Source organism: Zophobas morio, unplaced genomic scaffold (assembly GCF_036711695.1).
Source record: "Zophobas morio isolate AGI-343-1 ecotype UQ-CSIRO unplaced genomic scaffold, CSIRO_AGI_Zmor_V1 ptg000024l, whole genome shotgun sequence".
NCBI classification, from domain to species: Eukaryota; Metazoa; Arthropoda; class Insecta; order Coleoptera; family Tenebrionidae; genus Zophobas; species Zophobas morio.
In genome coordinates, this window is record NW_026972129.1 from 16,064,436 (window position 1) to 16,089,258 (window position 24,823).

Sequence of the window (24,823 nt, forward strand, 5' to 3'; positions counted from 1 at the left end):
TTTTTTAAATATACATACCTATATGAATTAAAAATTACGAGTTTTATACAGAACTGTCATTCAACTTCGACTGCATCGCAACCTCACAAGCTGAGCACATTTTGGAAACATTATCCAAACAGCAAAATCTTATATTTAGTTACAGCCATCCAAATTAAAATTTCTCACTAAAAGAGTTTGCGGCCCAAGTTGAAACCTGACATGTTTCCCGTGATTTAATGAATTGATTAAATTCTGGATCCTATTACGGTTAATAACATTTTACGTAAGGGTAGGTAAACATAAAGTTAATTTGTGTCGGGTCGTATTGGTCGATTGAGGAGTTGGTAGATACAATTTTCGAAAGTATTCACTGTAATGGTAATTTAGTAAATTTAACTTTGCCTGCTGGCAGTTATGGTGGTTTATTGGATTTTTGCGGTATGTATTGCAGTAAACATTCTGCTGAAGTAATAATAGAACGCAGTTATTGTTTAAAAGAGGAACATGTTTTTATTTACATTTTAAATTAAATAGGTATGTTTGTTCGGCTGGTTTTATGTAAATGTTCGCATAATACAGACCTATCACTTTGTATCAGGATAAGCCGGTAAATGTTAAAAATTACTCATGTAAACCGTGACCCTAATTCGTAATGCATGCGGATTAATTTATGTAAAACAAAAAAAAAATATTGCGAAATAGTTAAAACACATTTTTTTTGTTTCTTTTTTTTTGATTATTTTTTATTTGTGTAGTAAGTAAGCAATGTGTAGTAATGTTTTAGTAGTATTTCGTTAGAAGATATTGATAATATGTAGAACAAGAAAGCGGCGTGACATTTAGTGGAGATTTTGTTTATTTGTTTGCAGTAGTGAGCAACTTTTCATTTAAAGTTTTTTGGTAAGAAAAATGACAGCAATAGAGCGTACAATTTTGTGTTTTTTTATTTAAACTTTGAAAATACAATAAGTAATAAGTCAGTGTAATTATGAGGGGAATTTATTAAATCTCGTACACTACATATTTTCTCAGAAATAGCTTTAGTATCTTCCTCTTTCTTAATTGTTGTCTTAATTTATCTCTTTGTTTCGAAACCACGTATGTGTTGTTTCCCTAACAAGTAAGAAAAATATTCCTTCAGACCATTTTAATGAACGTCTTATTCCGTGTTTTCTTGGCGTTTTGTTGTTTGTAGAATATGAAAATGCAACTTTCTGCTTTTATCTCTTGTCTGTTTGCTGGTATGTACTTTTATGAAAAGATTACATCCGAAACTATCGTATTTTAACATTTTCGTAAAGTTGGTAATATGTTGACAAAAATTTATCTATTTGGACTTCTCAATACTCTAATTGCGTCGTTTCAGATTTTTGTAAAGTGAATTTTCAATTTGTCTGCAAAACTCCGCGGAGTAGTTTTTTGTTAATTTGTTACTTCCCTTATTTTCCCCAAGAAAAAATTTTAAATTGCATATTTTTTATTTAGCACCATTTGCTTGAATATAGGCTTCCCTTCGACGAATACAAGAATTTCGAACACTTTCAAAAATATTAGGGATGTGAGCTTTTTCTGCAACAACTTTGATGTAATTACCTAGTTCCTCTATATTGTCAAACTTGACGCTGTAAACCTCGTTCTTTAAAGCACTCCATGGAAAAATCGCACGGATTTAAATCAGGTGATCGGGTGGGTCACTGAATTGATCTTCCTCGACCAATCCAGCGTTTCGGAAATGGATTGTTCAAACAGTTTTTCACTATTCCTGCTTAGTGCAGCAGCGCACAATTCTGCCTATACCACATTTGCTGAATTATTAATAAGGGCAAATCTTCTAATAGTTCAGGAAGTGTATTTCTAAGAAAATGTGGTTACCAGCTATACCAGCGCATAACTATTCCAGGAAATAAATTGTCATCGTGGTACCGCCGTGATTTAAAAAATAAAAATTTCTTTTGTTAAGTAAACTTATAGGGTTCAAAAACTGCATGCACCCTTCGAACATGATGTGGATAAAGTTGTTGTTATTTTAAGATCCGCCAAACTGAAGTACAACAATTAAGCGCCATTCTTCTAATATTAATACCTGGGTTGTTTTCTATAAGACTTATTAATACCGCTTTCGCATTTCTTGGTGTTCGTCTATGACCAACTTTTTCACAATTGATTTTTTTTGGGTAAATTGCTCTATTTTTTTTTAAGTCGTCTATCTAGTCGCTCAAAAGTTTTTCTGTTAGGTTGTACTATTTCGATTGTCGTTGTCCAGTGGATCATTTCCATGAATGAGTTTATTTATGGTGTTTAACAAGGAAACCTCAGAAGTATGTAATTTTTAGTTTTTTGTGAAAGTATGAAAGTTCGATTTCAGGGAGCGAAAGTGTATTTGGGACCATAATGAGCTGCTACTTTAACCTTACGAAAAAAAAAAACAAACTCTCGCTATTGGGGTCGGTTTCATCCCTCCAGAAATTATACGTTTAGCCGAGATTATTGATATTTTTGTTTGTTTTATTTTTTGTTAACGTGACGCATTTATCCATTGATCATAAAAGCATCAATAATTTGGATTCAACAAGCGATTTCCGCAGAAGCAAAACCGATACCGTTAACACGTGTCTTCTTGTCATTTTCTTCCGTAAGGCAAAAGTGACAGCTCGTTATTGTCCCAAGTAGTTTCTTTCGCTCCTTGGAATCGAATTTTCATACTTTCGGAAAAAACCGGGAGTTCAAATGGTAAGGTTTTCTTGTAAGATTTTTTTAAATAGCGCAGTTATCGGTATCACAGTTTTAAATTAATCAAAACTTATGATTCTCGTTTCTTTAACAACAAAACACAAATACTAAATGAGTAGGTTTTGTTTTAGAACACACTTTTGTATTTTATTAGTGTGGTTATAATTCAAACGAAAATGACCTGCTTCAAAAAAAATCGTCTAAAAGTATAAACCCGTTTGATGTTGAACGAATTTTTAGTTGCTGGTATGATACGAGTGTAGAGTGTTGAAGGGAAAATGGTTAACAGGTGACAATGTATGATGTGTCAATGTAATTGAAGAGACTAATGCTGTTATTTAGTAACCAGTAGCTAAAAGTAGCTAAAATTCTAAATATTGAATTGAAATTGTTCGAGAAGTGATGTGCTTTTTGTATTAAGGAAATTCGAACAAACAAGTCTTAAAAAATGCAGGAAGATTTAGCAATCTCGAAATATTGAAGTATCACACTTAAAGTTTGTTCACAACTGAGTTTTAATTTGGCATATGCTCGATTATTGCGAAATTCTTAAATTTGAAAGCTATTTGTACGTTTAGAAAAATTTTGACAGGCTTTAAGTGATATTTAGGAAATTTTTTTGCAATTTGAGTAGTGGTTATTTAAAACTGTTATTAAATAGGTATTATTTCTCTGCATAGAACATCATTATTTTGGGAAAGCTGTCTTTTCTTGGATAAAACAAATTAAAACAAATTAAAAATAGAAATTTTTTAGGGAACAGATTTCAGGAAAATATCAATTAACTTTTACTTACACTCTGATAGGGTTAGAATTAGGGAAATATCTACTCTTCGTTCCATTTTCCTAGATATTTCTGCTCTTGTTAATTTAATCTAACTTTGAGGATCTTTGTCCATCTAGAAAAATTCTTAAAGACTTTATGGCTATACCTTAATTGACGCAGTGCTAAAATTTTTCTCAAATTAAATAAACGAAATTTTTATATAATGCCCAGGTTTAGTTGTGGTTTCTTCTTTTCACTTTTACTCCCAGAATTAGAGCCCTTTTTAAATTTTATAATATGGTAGAATTAAGTTTTGACATAGAACAAATTAAATTATTGAAAACCGGCGATCGTTTATAATATAATAGGCGTATCTTTTAAAACAACACACGTCCAGTTGTTATAATCCAATCTGTTTTGGCAATCGTATATTGCCAGAATGATATTTTTTTTTCATCAGAGAACACTTTAAAAACAAAATTTAATTTTTAGAAATTCTGGATATTACAGGTTGGTTCATATCATTTTCTATGATATGAGTATGCGGTTTTCTTTTGTGGTCATTTAAATGATTAAGGCTAGTTGCCACTTGTAGCTTTTTATAAAATACCGATTAAAAATTTCCAAGTATGTTTGTTTAAAATTAGTTATCATGTTTAATCAACTGGAGATTTTTGACGAAACAACTCCGATTCGTTCTAATTTTTCGGGTTAAATAATATTCTCTCTTCTTGACATTTTGAACTGAAGATGTATGTTGTTATTCTGCGAAACTAAGCTGCATCGTCTATTTTTATGCGCCAACCTATTTTCGGACAACTGCACTATTTAAAGGTGGAAATAACCTTGTATTATTAACTACATAAGAATTCTTTTGGTTACACTGTAAACAGCTCATGGGGCATTTTCACTGATTGAACATTTTTTTCCGTTTGAGATGTTTCTGTAGCTTAGACAAGATATAGCAAGCCAAAACGGACTCAATTCAAGAGGAATCTTCGAGTATTGGTCTCCAATGGGGTGAGAGCTTTATTACTCCGAAAGCTTGTGAAAAATATAAATTGTTCGTTTTTTATGTTAGAACTCTTAGGGCCATGGAATGAATAGTATTGACGTTTTTTGAAACGCAATGAAGTTCATTTATCGCGTCCTTCGTCGTTCGTGCTTAAATGTTTATTCTAAATCGAGTTTTTGACGGTGGAGTACAAAGGGCACTTAACATTTAATGTAACCGCGAAGTTATCGTAAATATATTTTAGAACATGCCACGCGAGATCTGTACAATTATCAAATTTAGAATATACTCAATGATCACCGGATCACACTTGATCATCCCCCCCATTGCGTAGCGCCGAATGATATCAACACACGCATTGGTATTTCAACAGCTACGCTGTAAGTATCTAGGCAATATGACACTGAGTTTATGTACTTGAAAATTTGGTTTGAATTGTCAATGACTTAAAAATTTAAGTTTAAAGTTGCGATGACCTCGAGTTTTAACGTCATTAAAATATTTTTCTACTTCTAGGGGACGTATGAATTCTGCAATTTAAAAAAGTTGTTCTTGGATGGGTTAAAGAATTTTGATGAATGAACTCATAATTGTGTGGAACTCACTCGTGAATATGTGGACTAATTACATCGTTATATAATCTAAAAGAATTTTTCTTGGACGCGTGAAGGAAAGTTGACCAACGAAATAGTTAAGTGTACAGTTCAGTGATGAATGTATAGAACAGTGGACATCAAACTTTTTTCAAAACTTCCCGCAGCAATTCTTTGTTACCTGCTCCATCTATCATCAAGTAACGCGAAGCCTTCTTCTGAGTGCAGTGTCGAATATTTTGATATTTATTATTTTGTTAAAAATGGACACTTTTCTTAAAAGATCGTTAGAACCATCTACATCTGAAAGCGTCGAAGTTAAAAAGAAAAAATATTTTAAAAATGGACACAAATATATGAAGAAAATAATAAATATGACAGAAAAATCTGTAATTGATATATTATAACAAGTAATCAGTTTAAATGGGAACTTAGGGATGCAAGGGTTAGAAGATATAAGATATGGGGACCATTACTTAGTTCTAGCGTAAGTAAAAATGAAAACAGAACATCAAGAAACCGGAAATAGAATAGGAAAATAGAAGATAATAAAGAAAGTAGTCATAAAGATAGATACGCGCACACAAAAAGAAACTAAGGAAAGATCCATTAAAAGAATAGGAAAAGAACGGGAAACAAAAGAAAATACGGACAGATGGTGCAATGAGGAAATAAAAGAAGAAATTCAACTAAAGAAAATGAAAAAAATATTCAAGTAACAAAAATTATAATACATATTTTACTTTTAAATGGCAAAAGAGAAAAATTAAGGAAATTTTGGAAAACAAAAAGCTTGGGAGGAATCTGGGGAAAGAATAGAGTTACACAGACAAGGAAATTAGAAACTTCTGAACAGAAGGTAAATATGACGAATATGCATATTTAAAGTCAAAAGAAGACGTAACACAGAGGAGAACGATGTAGAGGAAAAAGAAAAATTCGAAACATAAAGTTCCGAAAGATAAAATTGAGAAATACTTTCATTTTGAAAATCCTCTCGCGACCCTCCCACACGTTGGGAACCGCTGTTGCAGAATAAGTAAATTTTTCCACTCCCGCAACTGGCTGCTTTCGTTAAGAAAGCAAAGACTTTCGGTACTCCCTCGTATATCTGAAAACGTCTAGTGCCAAATATTTTTCGGAAAAGCATACCTCTACGTCTTCTCAAGTCGTCCCTTCATTTTGCTCGAAATTAAATTGAGTGTGACTGATTTGTTATCCTAAAGTCCATGCCTGTTCGCTGCCGTCCCCCACCTCCTCGGCGCCGTGACGCTCACTCCGCTCGGGAAGAGCCGACGGCTGGTCGAGCCGTTCGCTCGTCCCTCGTCGTTTCAGTAAGTCGTTGAATGCGCGAACCGTCGCCCAGCGTCTGTCCGCCGCCGCCGCGTCGCCCCAGAAACATCACCGAAAGCACACGACGACTCCTGCGGCAAAGAGATGTCTCCTCGTTGGCAGCGCAAGGGGGCGGTCAACTGGCAACAGGGTGGTGGCGTGTGAGCCCATCAGCCGTCCCCGGCAGCAGCTAGACCATGCCCGTGAGCACGGGGTCACTCGGAGAACCTCGCGCCAAGCGCTGCAAACTTTGCGACGGTAAAAGCAACCCCAGAGTGTGGCGTTTCTCTTTTGTCATGCATAACCCACCACTGACACCTAGGGAAGGCTTCCGGATGCCGCCTCTCCTGCTATTAACATGCTAAGCTAACAAATAGGGCAACGCCCAGGGCTCCTAGTGCCCGCTATCCGTTGATTGTCAACGCTATTACAATCGACGGTTTGATGTCGATCCAGACGGGGTTATTTCGCCGGAATTAATTTTCTAATTAAACCCTTCATGAATAATATTGGTGTAGTATTGTTTTTGGCGGCCTTTTATTTTTAATCAACAAGCTGTGTACTAATCTCTTCCATGCTCTTATTGTGCGGGTTGTAAACACGACACGTGTTGGTGAAACAGTGGAGGGAATTTCCCGGTTTTAGATTTTTTATTTGTCTCTTTTTTGAACAATTTCGACTTATAAATGAAAAATGTTGACTTCAAACACGAGGTACACATACGAGGATAAGCCTTCAGAGGTGTTTTTAAACTGTATTTTGTCGCTTAAACTAGACAAAACGGGCATTCAATTTTCAAAATAAAGTGGCATGATGTTGACAGGTCCGGAAACGCATCCAAAAGTAAAAAAGCTTCTGCCAATCTTATAATTCATTTTCTTGTCAAACAACAATTTTTAACGGGATCATCTATTCTTATTTAGCCGACTTTCTGAAAAAAAATTGTTTTGTTCTTTTGAAAGTAATAATTCTTAAGAATGTTTTTCGGTAAATGACTTTGGCTCGGTGTCTTAGAACATTTATTCCGTCTAAGCTGAGCCTAGAAATATATTTTTACTAATGTCGTCTGTTTTTTTTTTGCAACCGCACATTAACCACGTTATTCTCCAAGGCAATAAATGTTTTGTGCAAATGGTTTGTAGGGGAGAGCGGGACGGTTTGACGATGGGTCACCTCAATAGGATCTGATATTTGATTTTTGTATCATGACTTTTTTTTTTAACAAAAATTAACAGTCAAAGTTGATGTCAATGTCGACCAGCAAAAAGTGCGACTTAACCATATAGTTATGGAGTTGTTAAAATAATGACCGCTAAAATTTCCCAAACTTCGAGTCTCACACTTCTTTAATTAATTAACTTCAATCTGAAATCATGACGATTTCGTGGATTGTGCGAATATTGCCCTGTAGGCACGCTGCAAATTAATTTTTTACGATTGAGCTATTTCAGTCGTTGTGTGTTATATGTCGTGAGTGATGACAACGAACGGCTATAAAACGGAAATGACTTAAAGCAATCATCATTGAGGCACCCAAATATTATAACTCTTTTCAGATTAAGTAACGTGGATTCTATATGAACATATCGTGGTCGTTTATTTCTTAATGCTTATATCATATCCATGGCGTGCCAATTTCCTAGCTATAATTTATTGTTTCGGCAAATCTATCGGTAAATTCTGCAAGTTTATTGCTAGAGAAAAGTAATTATCTTAGATGATATAGCTGTCTTCCGGTTTTACGTTTTCATTGACTCCTTTATTTATGTAATAATAAATTAAGGTTGGTAAATTTTATGTTGTGAATTTTAGACGTATGATACGTGATTTAATTTTTATTTTTAATTTCCTTCCTTTTGTTATCCATAAAGTTGAAAGAAGATATCATTATGGTGTGGCTATTAAGTAACTGCGCATCTGTGGATGGTAAACTTGAAGAGTTTGGGAACTTGTGCAAACCAGTTGTGTTCGAATCTGCTGAAATCGCCTGGTTAGGAAATTGAAATAATTTTTACCAGAAATATCGATCTTTAAACGTATCCAATGATTATGTGTGTGACCATTGAGAAAGCAGGTAAAATCTTTTTCTAAACTTGGAGCAAAGTAAATTATTGTGAGTGAGATCGTTTTCTTTGAATCAAAGGTTTGATCATGGCAGCCTTAACGCTTAATCATAAAAGCTACATTAAAAGTTGACTAAGTTTCTAAATAAAATAAATCCTTTACCAGTTTAAGCGGTTGTCTTTCATAGCTCAGAGAACACGAAAATGTTTTGTTTTCGTATGTTTATTGGAAATTTAAACAGAAACTGCGAAATCGATTATTTTGAAATGTTGACATATATTTATTTTCCAAAGAATTAGTGTCATCATGTCCTAAATTTCAGAGCAGCTGGTATAATTTCTAAGAGAATCCCAAAATTTTGTTCTCTCTTTAGACAATTTTTCTAAATATCTGTACGTACAGGGTTAAAAATATAGGTTTGTTGATAACCGGTATAAACGAATAACCGATTTTCTAAGACAAATGTTGAAATATTTTACAAATTGTTTTTTTTTTCGAAAAATCCAGTTAAGTGTGTAGGCTAAAAAAAAAAACAACTTTTAATGAACCAGAAGCACAGAAGGAGTATAGAAGTATACTATCTTATTAAATGTAAATAGGATTTATTTAGGAAAATTTCAACATTTATGTTAAAATTACTACCGGCTGCTCAATTGAAAAAGTCATCAAGACTGAGACCATTAAGAGGAAATCAGGAAGTCGCATATTAACAAAACGAAGTCCCAAGTTTATTAAAAATGCCCGACAGAAGAAGGCTTTCGCAGCAAGTTGACTTGTCATATTCAACTTGTGAGAAATTGTTAAATAGGAGCAATCTTTCAAGGATTTCAACCACCTGACTATGAAAAGTGACTATTTTTGTACATAATTGGTTTAATCAAACAATAAACAACGACCTTCTCGGTATAACATTTTTGATGATGAAGCCTGAATATGAGGAAGTGGAGTGCAGGAAATCATCATTATTTTGAAAAGACGCTATTACACTACAAAAAATTGGAGTATTGAAGTACTATTTCTGGAAGACGAATATTTGGTGCCATTTTTTATGAAGGGTCAGTTGTGAAATATCAGAACATGCTGCAGGAATTTTGTGACTAGGTTGATCCTGAAGAATTTGCAAAATGGATATCTGCAGCATGATGGTGCAACAGCTCATACAGCTCAAACAAGTTTGAACTTTCTAACAGAATTTTATGACGACGGTATAAATAGTTTCCACACAGAGCATATCTACCCACTTAGACCATCTGATTTGACATCTTTTGATTATTTCTTGTTCTCGACTTTGAAAAACACTATTTTTAAACAAATGGTGGATACAATTGAAGTCCTAAAAGTGATAATCATACAAGAGTGTGAAAGTGTTTTACTGGAAGTTCTTCCCTGAGCATTTCAGAATCTGAAACGCTGAGTCAATTTATGTATCGAAGCTATGTGTGTATCTTCAGAAGAGTTTCGCCTCTGGTATGGTTGACATACTGAGTTACCGTGCTCTTTTGACTTATTCCTAATTTCTTAACCCTGCTCCTGAAGATGCCACTTACGAAAGTGTGCGAAACGTTGAGCTCAAAAACTCAATTAACACGGTCCCAACCCGGAAAACGACCATGTATCTTTATCAGTGTTTATATTTTGAAGACAAGACACTTTAGAGTATAATGTAATTAAAAAGTTGCACAATTTAAACATTTTTCAGTGTGTGTCATTGTTAAATAGATAAAGTATATAAAACCCAAATTAAAAACGACAAAAGGATGAGTCATCGTGTTAAATTTCGCGAATAAATTAAATGTAATCATCAAACAAACAAATGTTGTGGGTTTTTGTCAAAAGAAAAAACGTCTCTACCTACTATTATTAATTTTTAAATATCGATGAAATAGTGTGATTTTATTGTAATTTTTTGAAATGGGTTGTTCTTTCTTAAGCGAAATTTGGATTGGAAATTGTGAGCGCATCACAGAAAGTCTTTTTCCGTATCCTGGTATATGAGGGTTGGAATTAGTCCAAGCAGTTTTATTGGAACGTAACGCTACCGTTTTGTTTGCAACTCTTGATAGACGAGTTTAGTCTCATCTGAACTTGTGTAATTATTTTCTGATGCATAAAAAATTAATCTTCTTTTAATTGGTTTTCCTTTTAATATTTCTTTTTTGTTGTGTTCAACTTCCACTAACCGGTTTCAGTTATATCGTTATAGTTAGTTATTCAAAGAAAGGTGGAAGTTTACCGAAATTAAAACAATATTAATTAAATATTATTATTAGAGTGTTTGTATAAACTTTTTGAGGTACCATTTTGTATTTAAAGCGGAACTGAAGGTCATAAATGCACCTTAACTCTTTCAAAGTGTGCCATTTGCTGTGTACAGTTATGTAAATGTTTAAAGCTTTTGATCTTTCTAATTATAAATAACTAACAAGCCGGTAGGTTGATAGCACCCACTCATTCATGATTTCATAATGTGTGTTTTTGGCAATATATATTATCGATTTTTAAGACCTTTATATTTCAGTGTTTCTTTCTTAATGTGTCTTGTTACATCCCACACTGCTGTAATTTCTTGAATTGTTGTATTTCTGGATCCCAAAAGCATATTACAAACATATTTTCTTTATACATTTCTTTCAACCGACTCGTAGGAGAAACCTTCCAACTCAGGATATGTAACTTCATTGAGGAAAAATTGTTAAAAGGAAAGTCGTTAAGTTCGTACTTGATGGAGACAGTGTTTTGATGTTGAAACTGTAATCGTTGATGTTTTTGTTTGCTTTGTTGATCCACAGACTCGAGGTTTTACTCTTCTTATTTTTGGCGAATGAGTGACGTTTGTTTCAGTTTCCTTGTCTTTCTTTTTGGGTGTTGGTGAACTGTTGAATATAATTCTCCAGAACATCCTTCTTTCTCTAGTAAATAATCCTACAAAATTGGCATATACCACACTAACGTAAGCTTAACCGAAAGATTTATTTTTTCCTGAGTCATGCATAAACTGTTTTCGAGTTCCTGAAATATGCAGCACATCGTGTACGTGTTTATGACTTTGCAGTTAAATAAAACCGCTCCAGCGCTATCGACATGACAAAAGATGAACGTGCAACAGGCTGTGACAAATGCCCACTACATAACGTGACAATTCGGGCAGGTCCTGGAGCATGTTCTATGGAGGCGACGCCAACGGCATTAGCTGACGAGGAGAACATATTAAGCTGGAAGTTGAATAGTTCGTCAGAGTCGTGTTCACAATCCAACAATGCAAGTACGACGCTGCTGACGGTGGCGTCGCTAACGCTATCTTAGGAAGGCTATTAATACCGCGGCATACATTCTCAAACCGTGTCGGACAAACTCGGGCTTAAATCCAAATGCTTCCTTTCGTATTGCTGACGGATCGTGGAGAATTATTTATTACTTGGACGTCGTTCCAGATCAGCTCAATTATAAAAGTTGGCTTATCCTTTTGGAGTTCATCACATGCTCTTTTTGCTTTGAACTGCCACTCATGGAGTTTCTACTATTAGAAGTTAGACTCTTTTAGTCTTTTATCAACCCACACACGAAGAGCATCACAGTTGCAAAACGTCAACGAGGACGTTAGCCATGCTTCTGGTGCGTAGGTGATGGTGATTGTTTCGTTGGTCGAACTATTATTTTTGAAGTTTGAACTTGTAGGATTGAGGTTTAATTAGTTTTACCGTTTTGCTGCTTGATAGGTATTTATTTTATACTGGATTTTGTGTTTGGTTAATGTTGTTCTTTTTTTAAAACGGTATTTCCTGTAAATGTTTTGGTGGCATTTTTCGTGAGTTCAGGTTTTCATTCCGGGCGTCACGTGGGTTTACATACTTTGGTAGAAATTAAGTACAAAGCTTTGTTAACTAGACAACAAAGAACACTAGTTTGCTTTAAGCCGTAACTATAAGAAGAGGTTGGGGAATTTAGACTGTAGATTTATTGTAACTTTATCAAGGTAAATGCGTGCTTATTTGAAATAAGAAAATGTTAAAAAAACTAAACCTTCAAATTTATAAAACAAGCACCTGACGAAAAATTTTTATTTAGGAAAGTATGATTTTAATGTATGAGTATTTACAGATATTTTATTTTTACTTTACACGTAGGTTATTTTAATATTTGGAATTGCTGGTGCTCTGGGAACAGATTAACTCTACATGCTAAAACCGAATGACTTTCAAGACCTGGGAAATATCCTTGTAGTGCATATCCACGATACCCAAAAAGAATTAGATGAAAATTCAGTCACTGATTATTTTGACATTACATAGAAAAGATGAGCCACTTCGTCCTAAAAACTATTTTTTTACTCTCACGGTCATTGAGATAACCAAAATTGCAACAGCACTTTGTGAAATTGCAAAATATTAGAAATTGCTTAATAATGAAGCATACACGAGCTATTCTTTTAGACGCTCGTTTGCTACTTTATTAGTAGAAGCAGGAGGAGATTTATTTACCTTAAAAACGCGAAGGCTAGACAAAAAAATTAAATTGCAAACTAAGTATTGCCAGTTAAAAAAAACTGCTCATGCAATTATGACAAGTAATAATAATAATAGCACATGGACAAATCATTAATGGTTTCAGTAAAAGTGGAGCTTGCGAACTTAATAAACTATAAGATTACTATTAATAATTATGATTATTACAATAATAAAATTAATCAATTATTTTTCTGTTATTTGATGTTTGTGCAATAAAACAAGTTAATGTATTGTACTTTTTTAATTTGCTCTGTGTAAGGTCGTGGAAAAAGTATAGTGTGCAACACGTGCGTGATTTAAAAAAAATTACTTTACACACTTGTTGCATTTATTATTTTACGCCTATTACCGAAACCACTATCTTCGTTATAGGTTGCTTTGTCTGAAAGTAAAAGAACCAGCTTTCATCAGAAGTTCCCAAAATTCTTCCAAATTCTTCCAAAAATAAAACACCCCATTCACCCTTCCCAATTCTTCCAAACTTTCAAAAATAAGAATTTGAAAGATTCTTGGGGGATCCCCATGAAAGAATCTGATAAAATCTTAACAGACTTTAATAGAATCTTGGGAGATCTTAATATCCTGTTTTTGAAATAATTTAAAAGACGACTCCAAGGGAGCTTGATGTTTTGTTTCTGCAAAAAGAAAGAATCTTGGGGGCTCTCGATATTTTATTGTTGAAAGAGGTTGGAAGAAACTTGGCGATTTGTGGGGTTGTGTTTTTGGAATATTTTTTTTTAAATAATCTCTGAACACAGCAAGATTTTTTTCAAAAATAAAACACCACATGTATTCAAGATTCTTTCTGATTCTTTTTAAAATAAAACACCGGTATCGCAAGATCCTTCAAAATTCTCTTTAGTTGAGGAAGAATCCTGGTCTTTTTTGTGAAAACTGGAAAAAAAGTTTTAGGATCCCTTGTTTATGAAAGAATTTGAACGGATCTTGGGTGACTCAGTTGCTGTTTTTTTCTGTGGGAGATAAGATAATTTGAAAGAATCTATTGGGAAACTGATGTTTCGTTTTTTGGAAGAATTTGAAAGAATATGGGGAGTCCCTCTTGTTTTATTACGGATTAATTTAACAGCAAAGTCTCCCAAGATTTTTTCAAATTTTTGGAAGCAAAACACCAGAGAATTCTTACGAAAGAACTAAATAAATACAGAAACATAGAAAATGAACACCGTGTCAGAGAAAGTATATAGTGCAACACGTGCGAAAGTGTTTTAAACGCTCGTGTTAATATATCACTCGATTTCGTCTTGTGCTGCAACTTCAACACCTGCATGTGAAATGCAACTTTCGACACTCGTTACACAATGTACTATTCTAATTTCAATCTGTACTTGTGTCAGTTAGTAAATAAGGTGAAGATAACGAATCGATCCAGGTTTCACAGATTGAGGTGTAAATGTTATTAGGGAAAGTATTTTTTTAGTTGTCTACAGAGATCTTTTGTTACTTTCCTATCTAAGGAATGACTGGTTTTTAAAATGGGTAGTACTTGTTTCTTAAAACGGAGACTTATGCATCTATCACCTGACAGCCTTAATTCATTGTTGCGCACATTCAACGTGTATGACTGTGTCTATGTCTCAGATAAAACTGGATAAAAACATTGAAATTTTGTAAACGCCAATTTATTTAGCTTAAAGGGTTGAATTTTTTAATTTTGAAAAACATTTGTTGTGAAAATTGGGTCAGCAATCGAGGTTCTGCTCGATGGCCAGCTCGCAACCCAGATTTAACGCCCTTAGATATATTAAAAAAATTGTCGTATTTGCAACCCTTGCGTGATTTAACATCTAATAAGTGTTTTATGTCACTGTAATAGTAATTTGACGATCTATCAAAATCAGTTGAAAAAGATATTACATTGAAAAAAATATAGGTTTCCGTCGATATTTGCAGTGTACTAAATATTATTCCCTTCAAGTTAAAAACAATGGCGTTTACAGAATTTCAGTATCTCTATCCGTTTCCAAGATACAAGAGATTGGAATTTTATCTGGAACACCTGTACAGTCTGATAATTTGGGGCACTAAAAGTTGTACCTAGCGCCAATTTAGATTTAATCTATTTTTATAACAGTGTTTAAAATGTGTGTGTGAAATAATACACATATTCTATTACAGGACATTAGCCAAGTCAAGTCCAAATACCAACCAACACGCAAATGTAATTCACATTTATATAAGTATATATACAAATTTAAAACTCAAATTAATTGACCCATTAGGAGCTTTAATTCCGTCTACATAATTTTGAGAGATGTTTCATTAATTTTCTAAGGTGATAATTTTGACTTTCATCCTGTACTGTTAATGTTTTTGGTAAATATATGAATTAATCATAGTGCAAATTGTCTACATAGTTTTACTTTGTCGGCAAGCATCTTTTTAGTGCTCCAAAAATCTGTGGCATATTGGAAGTATACCAAAATATTATAACATATGGAAGGACGAATTGTATATTGGCAAAATCGCATGTTTTTAATGTTTTCAAAGGTACAGAATCTCTTATATTTGTAATAACATGGCATGCAGAATTTCCCTTATTTATTACTAATGTGTAATAATAATTCTTAAAGTTCTGATTCCCTTTTTTATGCCGTGAATTTTCCCCAAAAATGGACTTCTTTCCACAGTTCTGGGATCGTTCTTGATACACCACTTTGAATCCTCAAATTGATGAAGGAACTTGCAGATTTCTTAATTCAATTTCAGAGAGATCTTTGACATATAGAAGAAATAGTAGATACCTAAAAATTGATCTTTAACTTTGGTATAAACAATTTTAATTCACGCATTGTAAAATTTTTTCTGAGGGTTACTATTGGTTTTCTATTTTTAAAATATGATTTTATAGCAGCTGCACAATGCCCACGACTACCATAAGAATTGAATTGTTAATAGCATGTTGTGACAAAGTGAGTCAAATGTTTTTGATATATGTATTATTAACTTTCCAAATATCTTATTAGAACGAAAATAGATCCATAGTTTATGACGTTGCAACTATCTCTTTTTTGTTAAATCCGACTACCTTGTCATTTTTAATAATTCAGGTTATGTGCATGTTTCTAAATATTTGTTACGTATGTTTGTTGGTGGTGTAGCGATATAAGTAATTACCGACTTAATGTCAGTGGTCCTTCGAGCCGGATGTGTAAATACACGAATTTAGTGATTCGATCAGCAATATCGCGACATCATAACTAAGTGATACGCAACACGTGAACATACAACGGGCACATCAACATATCAAGATCAACAAGTATCAGGTGAGTGGTTCGTTTCCTTTCCAATCCTTATTACAACCAAAAAACACACTTTTTTAATCATAAATCAGTTAGGAAATGGCGCCCACTTTAGATCAATTAATCGTTAAAAGAACCACTATCAAGTCAAAATTTACACGAATTCAAACTTTTGTTAATTCATTCAATGCAAACTCTAATATTCATTTATTAAAAACGCGCGTAACATTAGCCAATCAAGCATTTCAAGAATACAACAGTATACAGGATGAAATCGACTTGTTATTAGATAGATCTGACAAGGCGCTTATCGAAAAACATTTAGAATATCGCGAAGAAATCGAAAATAAATATTGCGAAATAATAGCTACAATCGAATCAAAAACTGAAAGTCGCGACGATGCACAAACGTCTAATTCAGGTAATCACGCACCTTTTGCACATCTTCCTCCAATCGCACCCATTAACATTAAACCATTTTCGGGTTGTTATAAAGAATGGTTAACATTCACTAACACGTTCAAGTCAATTATCGAAGACAATTCTTACAAACTGACCGACTGTCAACGGTTCCAGCATTTAAGATCGTGTTTAGAAGGTGAAGCAAAAAGGTCAATCGAACAGTTAGAGGCATCCGACGAAAATTATCAAGAAGCGTGGAAAATTCTCGAAAGCAGATTTAAAAACACGCGTTTAATCGTACAGGATCATATTTTATCCATATTAAAACTACCTAGTTTGTCTAAAGCGCCACATTATGCAATTCGCGAACTTTTAGATACTATAATCAGAAATGTCACAGCCTTAAAACAATTAGATATTAAAATAGACGAGTGGCACGCGCTAATCGTCCCAATCATAATCGAAAAATTAGACTATGTCACAATTAGAGACTGGCAAGCTACGTTGGACAAAGATGTTCCGACCTATTCATCACTAATCATATACTTAGAAAAACGGTATAGAACGTTAGAATCAATCAGTTTAATTAATAATAAAACGAACACGCCTCAAACTTCTAATGCAAACCAAAGTATTAACAAAAAACCAAGAGCGGTAGCTCATGTAGCTACAAGCAAAGACAGTAATTGCCTTTACTGTGATAAAATTCATAGTATATATCATTGTCCAGAATTTCGAAATTTAAGCTCGCAACAAAGATTTAATTTCACTAAAAAATTGAATTTATGTACTAACTGTTTTCGAAGCAATCATAAAACACAGACTTGTTTTTCAAAATCAAGATGTCGCGAATGCGGAGAAAAACATCATACACTTTTGCACCGCGATGGACCCGAAAACAGCGAAACTCAGCACGTAAATTCGGTTGTTAATCATTCATTATTCAATTTAAAGGACACTGTAATTCTATCAACAGCTCTAATCCTAATTAAAAATGCACAAAACAAATACATACAATGCAGAGCTCTTTTAGATTCGGGAAGCATGAGTAATTACATCACTACATCGCTATGCAAAAAATTAGGTTTAAAACAAAATCCAATACATATAAATATCGGCGGTATCGGAAAAACCAAATCTAACATAAAATATTCGACGAACGTAGAAATAAAATCGCGTTATGAGAAGTTTTCGGCAAACATGAATTGTTTAATTTTGGATCAAATCACTGAAAATCTGCCGTTAGCGCGAATAGATCCAAAACATCTGGTTATTCCAAACGATAAACTATTAGCAGATCCTATGTTTTACGATCCTGGACCAATTGATATCCTCATTGGTGCCGGTCTGTTTTGGGAACTTTTGTGTCCAAACGAAAATTCGCCCGCTGGCGAACTTAAATTGCAGGCAACTCAGTTAGGTTTTATTGTCGGAGGATCCTTGAACGTTCCGCATTCAGGTAATCTAAATACGTCATCCGGCTTAAGCATTACCCTAACATCCGTCTTAGAAAAACAGGTAGAAAAATTTTGGGAATTAGAACAATGCCGAACCGTCTCCACGAGGCTCACTGACGAAGAGCTTAAATCTGAAAACCATTATAAATTAACAACGAATAGGGCAGCTGATGGCCGTTTTATAGTTAAATTACCATTTGTTAATAATCCGCCAATTCTTGATACAAATCGCAAAAATGCATTAAGGCAATTTTATAATCTTGAACGAAAACTTGTAAAAAAACCAGACCTGAAAGCTGATTATTCAAAATTTATGCGCGAATATAAACTATTAAACCATATGGAAGAAGTTCCTCTTAGTGAAATCGAAAATCAAAAGGTCACATATTTGCCACATCACGCGGTGTTCAAAGAATCCACCTCGACCAAATTGCGCGTAGTATTTAACGCATCATCAAAATCCGAAAACAGTCAAACTCATTTAATAGCAGCCAAAAGCAGAATCGCACCACTTAAAACAATCACGTTACCACGACTTGAACTCTCAGCAGCGTTGTTATTAACTCGCCTAATGAACGTCGATTCGCAAGCTTTACATATGGAAATAAATCGAAAATATTTCTGGTCAGACTCCACTATTGTCTTAGCGTGGATTAAGGGAACTCCAGCATCCTACCAAACATTTGTAGGGAATCGCATCTCCGAAATACAAACACTTAGCCCTAAAGACGGTTGGTATCACGTCAAAAGTGAAGACAACCCCGCCGATATAATTAGTCGAGGTTGTACACCGGAGAACTTAAAAAATAACTCATTATGGTGGCACGGACCACACTGGTTAAATCAAAACTATTCCGAATGGCCAATACAAAATGTCAATTTAGAAACCGTAGAAACCCCAGAACGACGTACAATTTCGCTATTATCATCCGAAACACCAACAGTAGAGCTGCCAATTTTAACCAAATTTTCATCCTATAAAAAAACAGAAAGAGTGCTCTCATGGGTACTAAGATTCATCAATAATTGCAAAAATCCAAATTCTAAAAACCTGGCTAACCATTTATTAACAGAACTTCAAAATTCAAAATTCACTATCGCACGTCAGTTACAAAAAACAACTTTTCAAAACAAATATAATTGTCTTCAACAAAACCAAGCGATCGACAAAAAATCACGATTGCTAAGTCTAAACATATTTTTCGATGAAACAAACCAATTAATTCGCGTAGGAGGGCGACTTAAAAAATCGTCACTATCTTATGACATAAAACATCCGATTTTATTACCTAAAGGTCATCACATCACAAAAATTTTGGTTCAGTACGAACATGAAAAACAATTGCACGCAGGACTTCAAGGCACATTAGCTTCTATTAGACAAACATTTTGGATACCTGCTGCTAGAACCGTTGTCAGAGGTGTGTTACACAAATGTTTTAATTGTTTTCGAACAAACCCAAAACCTTTATTCCCACCAATGGGTGACTTGCCTAAATCAAGACTTGAACCTACGCGTCCCTTTTTAGTCAGTGGCGTAGATTACGCCGGACCTCTGCTAATTAAGGAATGTCGTGGTCGTAGCAAGCGTCATGTCAAGGCGTACATTTGCCTATTCGTATGTTTTTCAACCAAAGCGATCCATTTGGAACTTGTAAACGATCTGACAACCGAATCATTTTTAGCAGCCTTTAATCGACTAGTGGCCAGGCGTGGTCACGTATATCATATGTATTCGGACAATGCTACGAACTTTGTAGGTGCTCGAAATAAATTGAATGAACTAACAGAATTTTTGAAATCGCAATCTTTCAGAAATGTCATTCAGAATCTTGCAAATAAAGGAATAAAATGGCATTTTATTCCTCCAAAATCACCACACATGGGCGGCCTTTGGGAAGGCAACATAAAATCTGTTAAAAATCATATCAAACGTTCATTGAATTCAATGGTTTTAACTTACGAAGAGCTTTACACCTTTTTAACTCGTGTTGAAGCAATTTTGAACTCCCGACCAATTACTCCCCTGAGTAACGACCCCAATGACCTTCAACCTCTAACCCCTGGTCACTTCCTAATTGGCGAACCACTCACAGCCATTGATGAGCAGGACATCACGCCACTCAAAGTTAATCGTTTATCACAGTGGCAAAAAATCGAGCGCCTTCGTCAGGACTTTTGGCATCGCTGGAAAAAAGAGTACCTAACTCAGTACTCCCTTCGAAATCAAAAATTCGCTACGCAGCCTGATGCAATCGCCGTCAACACCATGGTCATCCTGGTTGAAGAAAACACCCCGCCGTTGCAGTGGAGATTGGGCCGAATCCTGGACGTCCACCCTGGTACCGACGGCGTCGTTCGCGTGGTGTCCATAAAAACCAGTGCCGGTGTTGTGAAAAGAGCAGTACGAAAGTTATGCGTTCTGCCTATGTAAAATACGCCCCAAATCAGCGGGCAACGTAGCGGAGTGCATTTTAGTTTAAGCTAAACACTTGAAAAATTGTCGATCCCGTTGTTTATATTATTTAAACTTGTATCTTAATGCCATTTTATTTAACGTAAAAAATAATATGATTTATTTTTTACCAATCAAATGCTTAATTCAGGTTTACAAATTGTAATCTCCTGTCAATGTAATAATATCATATGAATCTTGTAATTGAAGTTACTGCCCATTCACAATGGACATAAGACATAAGAACGAGCGCATAACATAATTTACGTTTTTGGTTTGTGTCTGGCTTATGCTTATCTACGTTCACAGTGGACAGAGTGAACTCTGTAAGAATTGTTAAACTGCGCAAACGCAGAACGGAATAACTCCCGGCTAAAGATAGAAACGGCTAACCTCAAACTGAGTCAATCAAAATATCTAACCTACAATTTCATACGATATTCGAACTTGACAACTCGCAGTACAGAACAAACTCGCAGTGTGAAGCTTTGATTATAATTTATATAATATAATCAAAGATGTGAAGTGCCAAGTGCCAACTGTCAAAGGGAATTCAATAGCAGCATTCAAAAGTCCCTAGATTTTAACATAATTTTGACATAATTCGTGCACAAAGTTGAACTTGTTTCAACTTTGTGTACGCACACAAGGATTACATAAAACGTTCATAAGCATAAGAATTATGTTCGTCCACTGTGAACAGGGGTACACGTTTTCCATCGTTTCAACTTTATGTATTTATGTAAGCTTTATGTACTTGTTATGCCTTATGTCCATTGTGAATGGGCAGTTAGGGTCTTCAAGGTGGCCGGTATGGAAAGTATATTTCCAGGAAGTTTAGGTAGCCGACTAGAAAGGGTACAGTAGTTGCAGGTGCGCTACCTGTCTAGGAAAAATGTACAATTAAATCCATTGTAAGAACAGGTAGCTCGGCTCCCTTTTTGGGTATAAAAGGCCCGTATTTTGTATATACTTGATCTGTTGTCTTGTGTCCGTTGCCGAAGTAAGTTCCGTGTAAATAAATCAACCAAAACCAAAAGTGTTGTTTTTTATTCTCGCCACCCAACAAAGCGGAATCACGGCGAATGAAAAGCACGAACAGTCAGATTGGAATCTCTTCTGCATCTACAAAATGTTTGTTTTTATTTGTTTGACACTCTCAATTATTTCTTGTTCAGTGGTTGCGTGCAAATAAATACTTTTGACGCACGTTGAATGATTTTTTGTATATTTCGTGTTGTCACGGTTTCTCATAAAGGAAGTCATAACATTTTCAGAAGGGTGTTGAAAGATCTCTACTATTGTGTCTAAATTTTCTGTTCGTTTCTTTTTGTGTCTTAATACGAAATTCTGCCGGAGTATGGAGGAACCTTTATTCACTACCAAGTAAATTTTTAGGTCAATATGAAGATCAGCTCTGCTAATCTTAGCTCTAGTAAGGATCAGAATTGAAGGAACTCCAATCTACTGTTTTATACCTTACTGAGAAAGCTTTCTTTTGATTGTACGGAATCGACGACAACGGGAAGGAACTTATTCTCTCTGCAGGATTATTATTTTTTACACAAATAAAGGTTAGTTAGAAGCTCAATAATGAATTTTGGATTTTTATGTGGTAAAAAGTTTGTGGACGATAATTATTAACATCGAAATGATTTCCATATTGCTACTACAAGTCTTTTTGTCAACTTTTCATTACAACTCTTTCCTTACTATTCAGTAAAATAATTGGAGGATAAAATATTCTCCATTATTTATTTAAATCCACGTGTAAAATTCGTATGTATTAAAATGATATTTTAATGATATAAAGTATGCCTTTCGACGGGAAGTTCCCCTGTGTATAATTTTATTTTTAATAGACTCATTTTTGTAATTGAAAAGGGAGGATTAGAGTATTTATGGTTAGAGTTCATGGTTATCTAAACTTAGTGCTGACCGGTTTAACTTGTTTTTGTTTTTCGCTAGTTCTTTTTTAACCGATTTCAAGGGTCAGTAACCGATTTTAAAAAAATAGAAAGTTTTGGATCGGCTTATGAGTTGGCACACGTTATTTTTGTGAACTTGATTTGTAGTTGTACATTCATTGGTATTATAAAATTAATGACTTTGAACTGCACCACTTGTCTAAAATCTCTTATAATTTAGAACGTTAGAGTTACATTTTTCGGCGAATTTTGAGTATTATTTTTACTTTTAGAAACAGTTCCAGGTGATACGTCTGGAGAATTTAAGTGGATTATTGGAACGGTCTGTGTTTTTACGCGTTAAATTGTTTATTTGTATTAATTATTATTAGTTGTTGAAAGTTGACTTTAAACGCACCACGTTTAGCAAACTGTGGTTTCTAAGTTACATTTCGTGCCAATTTTCGGATAACACAATGGTTAGTCAGTAGTTTAAAATTTCTGTTATTATGCATTAACTTTCTAATGTCACCCGGAAAACTATAAATAGCGTTGGGGACGAATTTATTTTAATATAGTAATTTGAATGTTTTTTTTTTAAACGCCTGGTATATTGATCGCAGCCTTTGATACATAACTCACGTTAGTTAATTTTTATTTATGGCTAAAAAATGAGAACTTTCAGACGTGGGTCCTACTATAGTTGATTTATGTGAGGAACACTTTAAATAAAATCAAGAAGCTAATTTTACGCCACATTACTCATCTACTGGTTTGGACAAAAGGGCGCAGTGCGGTTGGCAGCACTTTTTTGCAAAAGCTAATTTCAGTGTTTAAACGTCTAAGTGTTGTTTGCCATAGTGTGCCAAAATAATCATTTAAAATAGGAAAAAATAGCCAAACTTTTCAGCGCGTTGCTAAATAATTCACTTTGACAATTTTTATATTGCTGGCAAGAAAAGAATATAGATTTATCCAACCTTGAAATTTTTTTCTGCTACACTTTTCCATTTTACTTTTACTTTTACCTAACGTAATTAGAAGACGACGGATAGAAATTAGCAGTGGAAAACACATTTTTCAGTTGTTGAATGAAAGCTTGATTTGTACGTACGTACAGTGTAACGCTTATACAATGGACGATAACGTATTCGGGCTTCATTATTCCCATATGATAATGGGAACAATGACAATAATAATACACACATTGTTAGCTCAAGCACCAATCAGCGCAGAGCAAATTCATTTCGGGTAGCAAATCTCAATAAACCCTATTGGTTATTACGGACCTGTGACAATACACCTGACAATCGATATATAGATTAACTCTCAATAAAAAGAGCATCATCATTATATGCAAATCGGGAACATGAACTCGTGTTGTTCACTTGTTAAAACAATCATGTTCATGTAAACAAATAAAGTTGTTTAACAGCGGTGTTTGATTGACACCAAAGTATAATTCGTAATGGGGTGAACTTTGCGGTTAAATTTTTATGTAGACTGAGTAAATATAAACAACAGTTACTGGCGCCAAAAAATGATGAACAAACGCAGCAGCATTGGGCAGGTAGTCAATTTGACGATGTTATTTCTATATCACCTTACGTGAATTGTTTTCATAACATTTCGTAACAAAATGTGATCGAATATTATTTTTGTAAGATCAGTTTATTTTTCTAAACATTCCTTAGGCCGCGTCGAAAAATGCTTTAAGTTCGATTTCCCGTTTGAGTTCGTCTTACTCAAAAGACAATCAAACGAAACCAATTAAAACCGAACATTTTGTGCGATCTGGTTTTGCTTTAAACCGAATGATTTATTTTAACGAATAACACAATTAAAATACACTCTGTTTGCCAGAAATAAATTGCAGCAACGGCCCAAAAGCAATGCTCATAATTTAACACTTCCCGCTGATGAAAGATATCCACGACAAGCGGTTGATGTTTTCGACTTTATTTATCTTATAAACACTAAAAGCGTGGGCTGTTTTGAAGGCCGGTGTGTGGGTAATTACTAACTAGCAAATTTACCTATGCATTTGACCACGCATTTAATTAAGAACTAGATTTAATTATTTCACGTTAAGTAGGTTATTTGAAAGTTTTATAGACTTAAGACAAACTCGTTTCGATTTGGTTGCGCGGCGTTAATTATTGTCAACTCAAAAACATTTCAAAGTTATTTGTGCTGAATTTCTCTCAAAATACACATATTTTAAATAAGGTTTACTCAAGAATTCTTTGAAATGACATCGTCAACTTTTTATTGGGCTTAAATACATTAATTCTGGTATATACATTGTAAGGTTGATCACAACGCAGATAAACTAATTCTATTCATAGCCACATT

At 34.3% G+C, this 24,823-nt stretch overlaps 1 protein-coding gene across 3 annotated transcripts in view; it reads left to right on the forward strand.

Moving 5' to 3' along the window:
- Positions 1-24,823, forward strand: part of LOC135135551 (myocardin-related transcription factor B-like) — a 67,603-nt gene that overhangs the window by 6,208 nt on the left and 36,572 nt on the right. Inside the window, exon 1 of one of the 3 annotated variants that reach the window (XM_064064633.1) lies at positions 6,429-6,676. The exons of the other annotated variants lie outside the window; for them this stretch is intronic. Coding sequence (XP_063920703.1) covers positions 6,616-6,676 — 61 coding nt within the window. The 5' untranslated portion in view covers positions 6,429-6,615. Of the gene's footprint in view, positions 1-6,428; positions 6,677-24,823 lie in introns of those variants that run through there. 3 annotated transcript variants of the gene reach the window in all.